A 16,900-nucleotide genomic window follows, 5' to 3' on the forward strand; every position below is an offset into this window, starting at 1 on the left:
GTGAATGGAGCCTGTGGTGAAAATTGTCTCGCACTCTCTGGGGTTTTATGGGCACTGGCAGGAGCTTCAAAGACCTGGCCATGGGATTGCCATGGAAAGCAAGAGCTCTTCTGTTCTGCAGGTGTGCAAAGGCACATTCATGGCCTGACGTTTCAGGGGAAGCAGCCACTAAAGCCATCTGCAAAAGTGTCTCGACCCGAAACATCACCCATTCCTTCTCTCCAGAGATGCTGCCTGCCCCACTGAGTTACTCCAGCATTTTGTGTCTATCTTCAGTTTACAAATATGTCTTCATATTTATATCCATTTTCCCCATCTCTAACTGCACAGCACTAACAGAGCCAATTAACTCCAAGGTACATTATAACCACTTTAAAGCAAAACCACTGGTTGGAACATGTTCAGTCCTTTAACCTAATCCATTATTTTTATCTAGGCTTACATTAAAGGACACAAACTGCTGGAGTAACTCAGCGGGTCAGACAGCATGTGTAGGAAGGAACTGTAGATGCTAGTTTAAACCGAAGATAGACACAAACAGCTGGAGTAACTCAGCGGGTCAGACAGCATGTGTAGGAAGGAACTGTAGATGCTGGTTTAAACCGAAGATAGACACAAACAGCTGGAGTAACTCGGGACAGGGAGCATCTCTGGAGAGAAGGAATGGGTGACGTTTCAGGTCTATAATATTTAGTGCTATACGAATTTGGAAACAATTAAAAAAGACATTAAAATTAGATAATTTATCACTTTTTCTTCCAATTGTGAATAATCCTTTGTTTAAGCCTTCATGGGTAGACGGGGGTTTTACACAATGGAAGGATTATGGAATTAAAAATATGGGACAACTTTATAAGGAAGGCACCTTTCTGACATTTCAGGAGTTGCAACAGACTTATGGTCTTCGTGGAAATGATTATTTCAGATATCTTCAACTTAGAGATTATGTAAAATCGAACTCCCAAAATTTTCGAATTAGAAATTCAGAAATTCTTGATGAATGTTGGAACAAACATCCTAATACAGAAAAATTAATATCTTATATATATAATATCTTATTAGACAGTGACATTCCCTCCACGGACTTATACAGACAAAAATGGGAAAAAGAATTAAACCAAGTAATAACGAAAGATACTTGGGAAGAAAGTTTGCAACATATACATCAGTGTTCACTAAACGCCAGACATTCTCTAATACAATTTAAAGTAATACATAGGTTACACTATTCAAAAACAAAACTACATAAAATTTTCCAACATATCTCACCTAAATGTGATAAATGTCAACATTTAGAAGCTACATTATTTCATATGTTTGCAAACTGTATAAAAATTAAAAAATTCTGGGTAAATATTTTTAGCATAATATCTAAAGTAACCAGCACACAATTGGACCCAGATCCAAAATTAATTATACTCGGAATATTAGAATTAAATCAAACATTTAGAACAACACAAAGAAACTTTATTGATTATAGTTTAATAACAGGAAAAAAATTAATTCTAAAATTTTGGAAAGGCACTACGGCCCCCACAATCAAAATGTGGATTATAGAAATGACGGAGACCTTAAACGTGGAAAGAATCAGATTTTCCCTGTTGGACAAACAGGAATTATTCATTGGAACATGGTCTCCTTTTATTGATTACTTAAAGGGTCAGAATAGTTCAGCACAGGAACCTGACTAGCACTCGGACTAAAGAATGGATGAAATGCTATACTTTGAAATGTACGAATATATCTCGAATGAAGTTTTTGTTATTTTAATAAATTTTTCCATTCTTCTTTAACTAACTTTTTCCTTATCTTTTTTTTTTTAAATTTGTTTTTGTTTTTATTTTTCTTCTCTCTCTTTTCTTTCTTTACTTCATCTATTTCTTTAGTTCTATCTAGTTTCAAAAAAAAAAAAAGGGGCAAAAGGTATTGGAGACAATATAATAATAATTGACAATATTATCAATTTAAAAATGTATGACTGTAAAGATGTAAACAGGTTATGTACCTATCTCCAATAAAAATTTATCTTACAGATGCTAGTTTAAACCGAAGATAGACACAAACAGCTGGAGTAACTCAGCGGGTCAGACAGCATGTGTAGGAAGGAACTGTAGATGCTGGTTTAAACCGAAGATAGACACAAACAGCTGGAGTAACTCGGGACAGGGAGCATCTCTGGAGAGAAGGAATGGGTGACGTTTCAGGTCGAGACCCTTCTTCAGACTATCTTCGGGTCAGACAGCATTCCTGGAGGATGTGGATGGGTGATGTTTGGGGTCAGAATTTTTCTTCAGACTCAGGCTTGCATTAAATGTTTTTTTCAGAAGTGTTCAAACTGCAAATTCACAGGTTAAAAGCACAGCATGGAAATGAAATAGAACTCATGACTGGTGGGGGAAAATATATAGGCTGACGTCATGATAAGCCTGAAACAGAGAGCTTGCCTTTGAGTGCTGCACCAGCTACATTCTGGACTGTAATCCTCTGGGCATAGACAATGGCGTTCCCTCTCCTCCTCTTTGTTTATTTAGTCATACAATATCGTTTCTGCCTCACCATCATCCCGTAAAGCAAATCGACTCAAGCAGCTGGTCAACATTTGAGCTGCACTGGAATTCACACAAGTAGCTCAACCTCATCAAAATTAACCTTGAACCAAGGACCACTGTCTGTTTGAGACAGCAATCAAGAGAAAGTCAGCTTTAAAACAGGATTACATCTGTTTATATAAACTAATTACATAAACATTTAATCGGCGATGTAATTTTGATATAAAAGTTGCCCGACCTTCCTGCTGGAAGTGAAGTAACCATGATGAGGACATCACAACGTTGACAGTTCCAAGATTTTTTTTTTTTTTTTGCAAAGCAAAATGGCTAGCAGTCTTAGGTGCCAAAAGCAATATTTTGTTTCTTATCTCCATGGCTGTGATTCATGTACAGTAAATGCCCTGAGTTAAATTCATGTTTTGTCCTTTCAGCCTTCAGGGAGACTGTCCGAGGGATAATGGCTAAGTCAGTAACTGCAGAATGATCAGCATTGCTTTAAGCTAGTGAAACCTGGCTACTCAACTGACAGTAACATTGGAATACGTTGTGGAGCCTGATATAGTTCCAGGGACTCCTGTAGTTTTATGGCTCATACAGAACAGTATTTTATGTGGATAAATCAGAGTGCAGCAGTACTTTGCGGCATATTTGGCTGATGAAATGCATATAATTGCCCTTGAAAGTAAAATTTCCAGCTGAAATTGTAACAGCAAGCAGCTTTCAAAATAAAAATAGTAATTTAATTGTGACATTTGTAGTTTTGATGGTTACAGAGTAAATTGCTTAAAATCTTCATCTTTTTTAAGGGTAGTCACACATTTTAAAACAGATTCATATTTAATTAAAATACAAACTGATATTGAGAAGATGATACCCACCACTCTGATATATTGAGAGAACAGACAATAAAACAATAGACAATAGACAATAGGTGCAGGAGGAGGCCATTCGGCCCTTCGAGCCAGCACCACCATTCAATGTGATCATGGCTGATCATTCTCAATCAGTACGCTGGAGAGAGTTCATTCACTGTCAAGCACTTTAAGCTGTGCTGACCTTAGAACTTCGCTATGTAAATATGCAATCTCTCCTAAACTTCATTGTCTCAAACTTTAAATGATTTCAAATTATGAACATTGTCTTAACCTTTCACCTGAAACTTTGCCTTGTGCCAATGAATTAGTTTTCTGATTTTAGCCCCGATATATTATTTAGTTCCTCAACCTGAAAGTTAACGATATGATTCCTTATTTAAATAGAGTCATGGAAACAGCATCAAAACAGGCCCTTCGGCCCACCAGGTCTTTGCTGACCATCAGTGATCAATCCAACATTAATCTAGTTCTTATTATTTTCCCCACTTTCTCATCAATTATTCCTCCCCCCCCCCCCTCCTCAGATTCTACCATTCCCCTACGCACAAGCGGCAATTAACAGCAGCCAATTAACCTACCAGCTCAAAATTCTTTGGGATACGGGAGGAAACTGGAGCACTCGGTCTCACCCACATAGTCATAGGTGAGCAAGTGCAAACTCCATACATTCAGTGGTGGAGGTGAGGATTGAACCCAGGTCACCGGCACTGTGGGGCAGTGGCTCTACTAGTTGTGCCACTGTGCCACCCACGTACATGCAGTGCATCTTTTGTGTTATTTGTACAATATATAGTGGCCTGTGATTTGGTGAACGCGGTGGAGCAACAATATCTGCAGTAACCTCGCACAGCATCTCTCAGATGTCCCTCATTGCATCTTCAGTGTCCACCGTCAGTGAAATCACAAGCTGGCTGAGGTACCAATTTCATTGAATAAGTCTCACAGACTGCAAGAGGAAGGAAGCTCACGTTTAAGCAAATATATTCATCATTTCACTGAATATGAAATAAAAAATATAATAAAGATTAACATAGAAGATAAAATATTACAAACAATCTTCTTTAGTTTTGTTCTAAAACACACTATATTGTGTATATATTATAACAAGTTTTAAAACCCAAAAATATATATGATTTATATAATATGGTGAGTTTTAAATATGTGTGTGTGTGTGTGTGTGTGTGTGTGTGTGGGTGTGCGTGCATGTGTGTGTGTGTGTGTGTGTGCGTGGGTGTGTGTGTGGGTGTGTGTGTGTGTGTGTGTGTGTGTGGGTGTGTGTGTGTGCGTGGTTGTGTGTGTGTGTGTGGGTGGGTGTGTGTGCGTGGTTGTGTGTGTGTGTGTGGGTGTGTGTGTGGGTGTGTGTGTGTGTGGGTGTGTGTGTGTGCGTGGTTGTGTGTGTGTGTGTGTGTGTGTGTGTGTGTGTGTGTGTGTGGGTGTGTGTGTGTGCGTGGTTGTGTGTGTGTGTGTGTGTGTGTGTGTGGGTGTGTGTGTGTGCGTGTGTGTGTGTGGGTGTGTGCGTGTGTGTGTGTGTGGGTGTGTGTGTGTGGGTGTGTGTGTGTGCGTGGTTGTGTGTGTGTGTGTGTGTGTGTGTGTGTGTGTGTGTGTGTGTGTGTATATAGTTTAGTTTAGTTTACACATACAGCGATACAGTGGGACGAAACTGAAGATCTCGGAGAAAACCTACGCAGGTCACGGGGAGAACGTACAAACTCCGTACAGACAGCACCCGTAGTCGGGATCGAACCTGGGTCTCCGGTGCTGCATTCGCTGTAAGGCAGCAACTCTACCGCTGCGCCACCGTGCCGCCCTTATATTTATATATTTACAAGTGAACCCGTTGGGCCCAAACCTCTTCTGCATTGGTGCAGCACCCTCTCCTCCCCTCCCCTCCCCCATCCCCCCTCCCCCGTCCCCCTCCCTCCACCCCCCTTCCCCTCCCCCCCACTCCATCCCCCTCAAACCCCCCCTTATCCTCCCCCCTCCCCTCTCCCTCTCTAGGATTTAGATTTAAACTTTAAAATGTGAATAACTTTAAAAATATAACACCGATTTCAATGAAACTTCTTCCATTAGCACCAAAGGGACGACGGTGAGTAAGGTGGGCCTGAAATTGTCACGTTATCGTGCACTGTTTTGGCTGTAATTCAGGAACAAACAAACAAACAAACGAGAGTATTAGTATATAGGTATATATGTGTGTGTGTATATGTATATATATATATATATATATGTACATATATATACATTTATATATATAGTGAGTTTTAAAACAGAAAATATTTTTAAGATTGAGAGAGGGAATTAAAATCCACATTAAATTTGTTTTTAATGACCACAAACAGTATTTATGGTTCAGCTGCCATTAAAACTGCACTCACACATCTAACAAAATGTATCGTTTTCAGGTAATGTTACAGAGGAGCTAGTTCAGACGCACCTGAAATATTAATCAAATCACAGATTACTATGGAGGAGCCATTAAACCTGGACTGTGGAGGAATGCTGGATCACTGAACGGATGTCTACTTCATTTAAAGCACGCACAGACATCCATATGTTGCTAGTAGTTTCACGGTTAATGCCAACCGTTTTACTATTAGTTCAATCGCAAGCAGCGGAAACCTCCCTGGTCAAAACCAAATTCCTTAACACAGCTTGCAATCCATTGAAAAGTGAGCATTGAAAGCAACAGCTAAAATTGGAAAAGAAGTGTATTTTACTTTACACGTGAGGCTGCTGATAAGCGCAAGTTCCTAGAGCACTCTCGTAGCCAATGTCATTGTGGCCTTACATCTCTAAATAGCACTTTTAATCTACTTCCATTACATAAGAACAGATGAACCTCAAGTTTCTTAATATTTGCCTATGCTGCTCAACACTTTTATCCCAGTGCCACTTTCCTGCCACCACCTCTTATCCCTTAATTCCTTTTAAACACAAAAATATATCAATCCCTTACTCAGATAGACTGAGTAACTGAACCTCCACATCCATCTTGGGCAGAGAGTTCCAAACATTCATTGCCTTTTGATGAAGACATTTCATCTCGGCTCATTCCAGATTATCCAACCCTTTATTCTAAGACTGTAGTCCTTGATTTTTGACATCACAACCAAGGGAATTATCAATCACCATTAGATTTGCCCTGCCATGCCCCAGAGGAACATGAATTGTTTCAATGGGATCACGTCTTTTTCTTTCCAGGGTATGTAAGATCAGTCTGATTAATATCTCCTCATAAAACAAACCTACACAAATTCTCCACCAACACCACTATTATTGATGAGTTGATTTGGCAATAAAGAACGACACAAAGTGCTGGAGTAACTCAGCGGGCCAGGCAGCATCTCTAGAGAACTCACTCATCAGCAACAATGAGGGACTAATGGTTGACTAATAGTTGAAAGGGGAAGTCTATAGATCATGTGCCAATGGTTCAATGGTTCTTTATAGTCATGTATCCACTGCACAGTGAAATTATTTTTGCAACGCTTACACATGCACAAGTCGCCTTATTTTGGCGTCATAGCTTTCTGGCACCAATGCTGTCATTAGTGGGTCAGCCGTGAAGTTAGTAGCTTCATATTCATGGGCATTAACATCATAGATGACCAATCCTGAGCCCAGAACATAAATATAGCCCCAAAGAAGATGCATCAGCACCTCTACTTCCTTGAATAGGTTAAAGAGATTTGATATGTCACTTTTACTGATGTACTATAGAGAGTATCCTGACTGGTTGCATCATGGCTTGGTATGGCAATTCCAATGCACATGAACGCAAGAGACAGCAGAGAGTGGTGGACCCGGCCCAGTCCATCAGGGACACCATTGAAAGCATCGACGTGAAGTGCTGCCTACAGAAGGAGGCATTTATCATCAAGATTATGCCCTCCACTGACTGCCACCATTAGGCAGGAGTACAGAAGCCTGAAGTCACACACCAGAGGGTTCAGAAACAATTACTTTCCTAAAGCAATCAGGTTCTTGAACTAATCCACCCATCCCTAATCTTACCTCAACTATGGAACACGATGGACAACCTCTTGCACTACCTTGGACTTCAACAAGAAAAATGTTTTGGGCTAATGTCTTGTTTTTCCTTACAGACTTCTTTTTACTGTCTTGTAGAATTTTTAAGTGTAATGTATATATAATTTATGTTCTGTGTGCTTGTCTGACCTGTGTGCCTGTGATGCAGCTGCAAGCTAGATTGCCCTTGTACCTGTGCCTCATTGTGCTTACACATCTATATACTAAAACTCTCGTTTGTTTGTTTGTTTGTTTGTAATTGAACTACAGCCAAAACGGTACACGATAGCGCAACAATTTTAGGCCCACCTTAATCACCGTCGTCTCTTTGGTGCTAATGTAAGAAAATTCATTGAAATCGGTGTTATATTTTTAAAGTTATTCACATTTTAAAGTTTAAATCTATCTCCTAGGGAGGGAGGGTGGGGGTGGAGGAAGGGAGGGGGAGGAAGGGAGGGGGAGGCAGGGAGGAGGATAAGGGGGGTTCAGGGGAATGGTGGGGGGGAGGGGAAGGGGGGTGGGGGAGGGGTAGGGAGGAGGTAGGGGTAGGGGGGGGAGGAGGTAGGGGGGGAGGGGTAGGGGGGGAGGAGAGGGTGCTGCACCAATGAAAGAGAGGTTTGGGCCCAACGGGTCTACTTGGTATAGTATGACATTAAATCTGGCTTGACTTGAAAAATTACTCAATAAAACACAAATGATTCCAACATGATCATTGTTTTCATCAATCAGGAGAGTTGAATCTATCTGTTCCATTTCTCCCTCAATCCATATGTAACTTTATCTTTTAAGAGTAGAATTGAAATCCACCTGATAGATGGAACTTCAATCATGTCCTCAGTGGGGTATCAGTGGCTCTGTAGTTGCAGTTGTAAACATGTGGCAGCATGACGAGCAACTGCCTGTACAACTCCGAGCGACTCAACCAAGAAACAACGTTCAGGTGGGCCACATGCTATTCCTTGTCTGCTGAGGAATCTCCAGCAACTGAAAGGCTTTGACAAAATATTACATATTACAAACTGCAAGTCACACAAGTCCGCTGCTCCACCCACATAACCAGGGAGATACAATTTTACATAATATTATCAGATTACAATTAGACATGTTATCCCTAAAAATTACATATTTTGTCAGCTCATACAGTTACATCCGAAACATCATTGGGTATTTAATGTATTTAATTTATTGGGTATCAAAATCCGCTTGCTTTCCAAAGGAATGATTTGGGACTGGAAAATTGCAGCTTTGAGTAAAGATTGGACAACCTTGGGTTGTCATCTTTGGACTAGAGAAGGCTTAATTGAGTTTTCCCTATTTTACATGAAATTGCTAGGGTTAAATAGAGTACAATTGGAAGGGCCTACTTCTCTTAGTCGAGGGATCAAATCCAAGAGGCAAAGATTCAAAGTAATTTGTTGAAGGCTTCACGGGAAGGTGAACATTTTCTTCCTCCAGCGATTGCTGGAAATTGGAACACACTGCAAGAGAGGATGTGTTGGTAATGAACTGGGATCTTTCGGGCTGTGGGCCTAATGGTGGATGCTGTAATTAGGTTCACTTGTTCCCTTTTACTGGCATGGGTGCGATGGGCCAAATGGCATCCTTCTGTGCAATAACGTTTCCGTGATCCATTAAATGGCCTCTGGTGATTTTAGTTTTTGCAGAACCTGGGAGTAATGTGCATTGAAGAACTGATGTACAGAGCCACTATCAGCATCACTTGCTTATTTGGGACAACGCCAAACAGCACATCAAGAGGATCCATAACGGTTCACAAAACCAAATCAAGGTGAATTGTGCAACCAGTCTGCCTGGAGGTTGTTTATGCAGCGTAATGAATTGACTGACGTGACTGAAACATGCAAGTGTGAGCAATGATACTGAGCTTGTCCTGCAAGCCCAGATGTTTGAATTTTCAGTTGAACCAAGAAGAGGAATACTTTACAACTTTCTCCAAATGTTATACTTTAAGAATCAAACTGCAAGTCGCACAAGTCCGCTGCTCCACCCACATAACCAGGGAGATACACTTTTACATAATATTATCAAATTACAATATTGTTTCCTGATTTTAATGAGTGAAGCAAATCGGGGTCAACTTAGCCACCTGGGCAGTTAAAAGGCATTTCCCGTAGTGCAAACTAGTATTTTAGATATTGTTCACCCCTACACAATAGAAATAACACATGTATGGTGTTTTAAGCTGATTTTAAATTTTAAAGAAGATATAATGTTAAAAATGAGGAGATAAAAAGGAAAAGTGTTTGTGGATAGGATAACAAAGCAGAATTAAAATGTAAGATATTGTTCATTTTCATATATTTATGATTTGGCCTCATTTTGTTTGCATTTAAGAAACCCACATACTATGATAATATGAGATGATTGTTTGAACATTTGTCTTTGAAGAAGTAATTGTACTTCAGATAAAGGTGTGGGCTGACCTGCTAAGATTTCTAGAAGTCATTTGATAAGGTGCCTCATCAAAGAATATTGCAGAAAAGTAAAAGCTCACAGTGTTTTGGCATGGATTCTGGGCACCTGCTAAAGGAAACAGAAATGTGCTAAAATGTATCTTTTTCTTGTTGGCAAGATGTAATGAATGGTGTGCCACATGGATCAGTTCTGGGGCCTCGGCATTAAACAACAAAAATGATTTTGATGAAAATACCAAATATTTGGTTATTTTGATGATGATGCAAAGATAGATAGGAAATTAAAAAGAAGGGGCTGGAGGAACTCAGTGGTTCAGGCAGCATTGCGGATGGAAATGAACAGGTGAATGAATGAATGAATGAATAAGTTTATTGGCCAAGTATGCATATACAAGGAATGTGCCTCGGTGCTCCGCTCACAAATGACAACACAAACATACAGTTAACAATTAAGAATAAAGCATAAACACATCAAAACAATAAGGATACACCATTACGGTCTAAACATGTGGGTGAAAATAAACCAGAGCAAAAAAAAGACTACAGACTTTGGTTATTGAGTAGAACTATCACTCGTGGAAAAAAGCTGTTTTTATGTCTGGCTGTGGCTGCTTTGACAGTCCGGAGTTGCCTTCCAGAGGGAAGTGCTTCGAAGAGTTTGTGGCCAGGGTGAGAGGGGTCAGAGATGATCTTGCCCGCTCGCTTCCTGGCCCTTGCAGTGTACAGTTCGTCAATGGAGGGAAGGTTGCAGCCAACAACCTTCTCAGCTGTGCGAACGATCCGTTGCAGCCAACGGATGTCGTGCTTGGTGGCTGAGCCAAACCAGACCATGATGGAGAAGGTGAGGACGGACTCAATGATAGGAGTATAGAATTGGACCATCATTGCCTGTGGCAGATTGTGTTTCTTCAGTTGCCGCAGGAAGTACATCCTCTGTTGGTCCTTTTTGACTGTGGAGTCGATGGTGGCTCCCCATTTAAGGTCCCTGGAGATGATGGTTCCAAGGAACTTAAATGACTCCACAGTTGTGACTATGTTGTTGTTGATGGTGAGTGGCGTTACAGACCCACCTGAAGAAACGGATATGTTGGTGGCATTTAAAAGACCTTTGGATATGGAAGCATGTGGATAGGGAGGGAATGGAAGGAAGGATATGGGTTATGTGCAACTAGATAAGTGACAGTCTTGGCATCATGTTCGGCACCTTGTGGGCCGAATGGCCTGGACTTATGCTCTATTCTATGTTCTACCCCCTTCATCAAACAAAAAACGTGTCAGATTACGTAAAAGATTTGCAGTTTATTAATGATTACAGATAGTACAGACAAACTGGAAAGGTACAAACTTATCAGATGTACATTTAAAACAGATTGATGCCAATACAAATGTGAAACACAATTTAACTGTTTCAATATTTCAAAAATCTATTTGTATCGTGTCAAATTATGTATTCCGTTGATGCAATAGACAAAATACATTCCTTTATTTATGAGGATTCCCACATGTGGCAGAAATTGAAAATTGGGTGTTTTCTGTCATGTTTGCATTTACATGTTCCTTACACTTTAAAATATTCAATATCTTAAATGTGACCAATTAACACATTGCTAAACCGATCAGCTGTTGAATTTTATAGCAAAATGATTTTCTTTCCAAAATCAGCAAATGTTTAAAATACACAACAGATCAGATATTGAAGGTCCACTCAAAATATTCACACATCTGTCCTGCTTCCAACCTTCTCCCACTGAAGTTCTGTTCCCAATAATTTTATCATTTTGCTTCTAAAATATACACATTGTTATTTAAAAATAATAAAACACAACATGGAACAGCTTAGTTTCTTGAGTACTGATTCCAAAGTTGCGATTCTGGCATCATTAAGAAAACAATTTAAAAAAATTAAAAAACATTAGGAATCGAAACTAATTTCATAAAACTGCTAAAAAATGGTTGTGTTCAAATTAATTACAAACTCTAAAACCGTACAAAAGACTCTATTTAATATTTGTTCTTGGAGAGATATGTTTTTGAAAGCAACTGTTAATGGAATCTTTACATCTTTAAAATATTGTCATCCATTCGGGTTAATACTAAAGAATGCAAATCACTATCAACACTTTAAAATTGCTTTTAATCTGTTTTCAGTATGAAGTTGCCAGTCTAGCAAAATGCTACTAGCTATCTTACATAAAATTTCCTGAGCCCTGTGGATCTTTATACAATGCTCCTTTGAAGTAGCATGGGTATTTAATATGTTTTGTGAGTTTAAATTGTGTGTAACTAAGTAATGGTCTGCATGGCACACTACTAGTGTAAGGTTATTTTGGTCCCTTTGCTCAATGTCGCACAAGTTGCCCAGATCCAAACATGATTAGTGAATCACTGTTTTCCTTGTTGATTCTATTAAATTGAGCAACTGTGCCACAGAAACATGAATGCATTTCAGTTTGCCTTTCTGGAGATGTTATTCAATTTATGACTGCATAACCTGTTCATGTGCTCACCAGATATGTTCTATGAAATAACCCAAGTTCAAACATGATTACAAGCCATGGTTAAAAAGAAAGAATGAACAAAGTTTATGTACTAAATGTTAAAGCAAAATATTCATGTCCTACTCAAGCTCACTTAAGCTTGCTCTATTAACTATTGCATGCATCTAGCATCTTGAGGATTTAGTGGCCAACTTTACTTAGATTTAAGTACCTACACCTAGACCATAGTTTAGTAAATTAATACATTTAACTGTCCTGCAGTATTTTTTTTTCTCTATTAGCACAAAAGCTTACAATATTTCCTTTACCAGAATGGGATTTATGTATCTCATCTGTTTGTTATAAAACACAATAATAGACATTGTTATATACGTGTGCCAAAATGTAGCTGCGTCCTGAAGAAAATGGTATAATGTAGTTTGTAAGGAAGGGGATAAGTAATTAGAATTGTATAATTAGATGTAGTCTGAAAATGGATCTGGGCCCTCAGATTTACATTGAAATAACAATAAAGTGCTTAGCATCCAGCAGATAAGCGGTTCCAAAATCCTAATTATATTTTTGAATGCTTTCTGTGAGCTATTGCCCACAGTTAATAGTGCTAGGCAGATCTTGTCACAAAACAATCCTGTTATCTGGTCGCTCGTTAATAAGTTCTATGAGAAGGGCATGTTCAACTTTACACATGTGAAGAAAGGAATACCGTGGGTCACAACCTGTGTATATCTCTTCTTCGTCCATCTGCAACATTTTAAATTCAAGGACAGCAAGAATACTCTCTAGATTCAGACCATTGTTTGGATAGAGCACAGTTTAGGGTCACTAACCATGTACAAAAGAAGTCAAGTATAACTTAAATTGCAGTTGAGAGTTCAGTGAATTAATCAGTTATGGGGTCAATCTTTGTTATATTGCATCAACAAGCAACGTTAGAGTCATTCTACTGGTCAACTAACCTATGGCTTGCATTACATTAATTAAGTATGAGAACCTTTTCATTTGCCCTGGCTTTACTTTCTCAGAACATTTATCTTTAAACATGTGATAAATAAGGACCGAGTTACCTGATGTTGATTGACCACGATTTTACACACTTAAGTAAATGTGACAAACTCTTAATCATATCACCTCACTAAATAAGTCTGAAATAGCCAGGTTTTTCTGCTCGAACCCAGAAACTTGCAATAATGAGGGCATGATGCCAATACACACCCTGAAAGATTGTGGAAATGTGGGTTAAGCCGAATTATTCACGCAATCTGTAACCCCCCAGAATTACTCCATCTTTAACGATTAGTTATTGATTCCTATACATATAACAATAGTCCCGCTTGCAAGCTACAAAAACTCACAACATAATTCTCTGCATTCAGAGGATTTATTTTGGTTATGGTTAGGGAGCAGCTCTTGCAAGTTCTTGAGCTTTTAAAAAATATTCTTGTTTCTTGAACATATCATTATGGAACTAAAATCAGAGATATTACGAACTGAAACAATCCCTTAATTGAAAGCTCTTCATTACATTCTAGTCAAATGTGCTGCCTGGATGTAATGTTTGTATTAATTTAGAGCCATTTTTTGTTTTGTCAAGTGCACCATTTGAAGATTAGTTTCATGCAGAAATTGTCATAGTTTTGGATGTTTTTTCCAGATTTTCTGATATTTCGCCATATATCAATATTCTGGGCCTGTCTCTGTGGGAATGTAATTTTCCAGCGGATTGTAATTATGTTCACTAACAGAATTCAAGAAAATGCATACCTGAACATCAGATTCATAAATTAATAGTTAGTATTGGGTTTTTTTAATTGCAGATCTTCAGTGTTCAATCGAGATCTGCTTGAGTATAAAAAATTTCAGATGGCAAAAATGCAGGACATTATTAAAGTTGAATGAATTTTATAAAAATTCAGGAATCCATTGATTCAATTAAATGACGAACGCAATATAATCTTCAACTCCAGAGAGATGTTTTACACAATAGGGTTCTCCAGATGGAAACTTGCTGCACAGCAACAGATTTAACTTTCTCAAAGAAGCCCATAAATGTAATAAATATTGACCTGAAGTCCAGTAGTATTCATCCATTTTAGCCATGGCTTTCTGTCTCACCATTGCTCTTTTTGCCAGCATAAATCGTTGCGAGGTCATTCTCTCACTGCAGGGCGAGGGGGAGGTCGTGAAGGAGGAGGCGCACGAGATGGTGGTGGTCCAGGTGGTGGGCTCCTCACAGATGACCTGGCCGATGTCACAGGAGAGCCGGGAGGCTCAGGGGTTAAGGGAGTATATTCATTGTGAGGAGGTGGCACGTGAGCAGTTGCAGTATTGCATGAAAAGGGGGGTTCGTGTTCTTTTACTCTGGTGAAGTTAATGCAGCGGCCCTAAGTGGAAAAGAAGCACAACATAATTACAATCCACTTGTATTCACTCCTACAATTCAGATGAAAATGTTGCACAACAGTTCAATCTGTATCTTCTTTTACAAGTTAAATATGGAAAAATCAGTGAAAGAATTGACACCACATTTTCTACCAGCAAAATTAATGTTGCAATTACTGTTAAAGAGCATCTTACATGATTATTTATCATTATGTATAAGCTCTCCATTAGCACAGTTTTGCTCATTTGGTATTTTGTAGTACTACATTTTTGACTATTTCTCTAGAATTTTTAAAAAAAAACATTTCAACACGATCAATATAAAAGAATGACATGATGTGTTAGTTCAATTTAATAATTTGGGTAAGGTAACAAATTACAAAGCAAAGCTCTAATTGTTTATAACTAGGGTTTGAACAGAGGTTAAAATGTTGAAGCTGTACTCAGTTCACCACTTCTAATAAATATATCTTGTGCGAGAATATTTATGTTTCAGCTCATCTTTTGTTCCTTCAGTGCAAACAAAAACTGAAGAGGTGCTCCGTGAGCTTAACTTTGCATATACAATGGGACCAATAACCATGAAAGGAGAAAGCTATCATTCCATTTCCCCTCAGATTTACGTGCTTCTATTTGCCACGGACTGGTGCCCTCTGCAGCTGCTGAAATGGTTTGAATGGTCCATTCCCCCCCTTCTCCCAGCCACGTAACTTTGTTCAGCTTGCACCACAAAGCGGTCTTTTGGAGCGTGGTCAAACTGTCTGATGCTTTCGTTAAATAATCAATGGCAGGGGCATTGTGTGTTGCTTTTATTTTGGGAAGGGTGCCGGTCATATTTCTAAAGGATGCCCACGTGACTTTTTTTTTGCATTTTGCTGCCAACGATACCATCGGTAATGCCTATCTGTGGAAAATTATGTAGGGCAGGATTAAAGGCAAGTTAAGATGAGAGGTGTACTGTCCTCCCTCAATAAGAATATTAGTTTCCTCTAATAGTCACACCCCCATCTGCAGATTGATGCAACCATACCTTGTTTTGGCAAAGAACTTGTACACTCTTCCTGATGGGAGCTGGCACAGTGAACCTGATGGCATCTGTGAGTTATGTGAGTGTCTAACCATCTATATTCTTTCTCAGAAGTGTTACAAATCACGGGGATGATACTTGTAGTGGCACAGCATGAAAGATCACTTGTCATGATGAGTGCAGAATGACCACATTATTTCTCCCTGCTACTTCAATGGATAAATGCATGTTGGTATGGAGGAGCTAGTTCAAGAAAAGCTCAGCACCTCTGACCTAACTCAAGTTATCAACAGCAGCTGCTGCACAATAATCGAGTCTGCCAAGCAGAAATAAAATGCCGATTGTACAAAACGATGAAGAACATTTTCACTCCCGGAAGAGAATTTTCCACTTATGTGCTCATTTGAATTAAACTGCATCATGAAAAGTATATTAGCTGGCAGAGTACAATCACAGTATGAGTTACAAATAAAACCAGAAAATGCTGGAAACATTCAGCAGGTCAGGATGCATCGAGTATGAGAAAAAGTTAAAACTTCAGCTTCATTTGAACTGGGAATGCTAATTTTTTCCGATTTTGGAATTTTTAATTTTTGATTTTCTTTTACGATATGAGGTTTGTTGAATTTTACAAAATAATCTCTATCTTTTTTAAAGATCTGAATCAACTCTTCAGAGTCCTTGTTTATACATATTCTACATAAATAAAGCACTTGGCAGCAAAGAGCATTCTTCAAAATTCAACACATTCTATCTGCAGCCACCTGATAATTATCTGGAGCTTAGAACTATTCAGCTTGTTAAATAAGTTGTACTCAGTTAACATCGTGCTAACTTAATAGTGATTTACTCTTTGTCCCGACCTTGAATTGCCAGGAAATTATTACATTGCAACTTGTAGAAACAAGGATGCAAGATGCTGTCAATTTTACAAAATGCACAGTTTGGGCATATCATCTGATATTAATTATTTCTTACATTAAGATAATGTGAAATTAAAAAAAGAAAATGTTGGAAAAAGAATTGTGAGCCTTTGTAAAAAGGGAACAAAGGTTTAGTGTTTAGAGTTTAGAGATAAAGCGCGGAAACGGGACCTTCTGCCCAC

The 16,900-nt window shown here is 38.9% G+C and overlaps 1 protein-coding gene across 1 annotated transcript in view; it reads right to left on the reverse strand.

Moving 5' to 3' along the window:
* Positions 1–11,250: 11,250 nt before the first annotated feature.
* LOC144609987 (anthrax toxin receptor 1-like) overlaps positions 11,251–16,900 on the reverse strand; it is a 70,224-nt gene continuing 64,574 nt past the window's right edge. The window contains exon 18 of the mRNA XM_078428406.1: positions 11,251–14,770. Within this exon, the coding sequence (XP_078284532.1) occupies positions 14,537–14,770 (234 nt within the window). The 3' untranslated portion in view covers positions 11,251–14,536. The remainder of the gene's footprint in view (positions 14,771–16,900) is intronic.

The sequence above is a fragment of the Rhinoraja longicauda genome, chromosome 35 (genome assembly GCF_053455715.1).
Source record: "Rhinoraja longicauda isolate Sanriku21f chromosome 35, sRhiLon1.1, whole genome shotgun sequence".
NCBI lineage: Eukaryota > Metazoa > Chordata > Chondrichthyes > Rajiformes > Arhynchobatidae > Rhinoraja > Rhinoraja longicauda.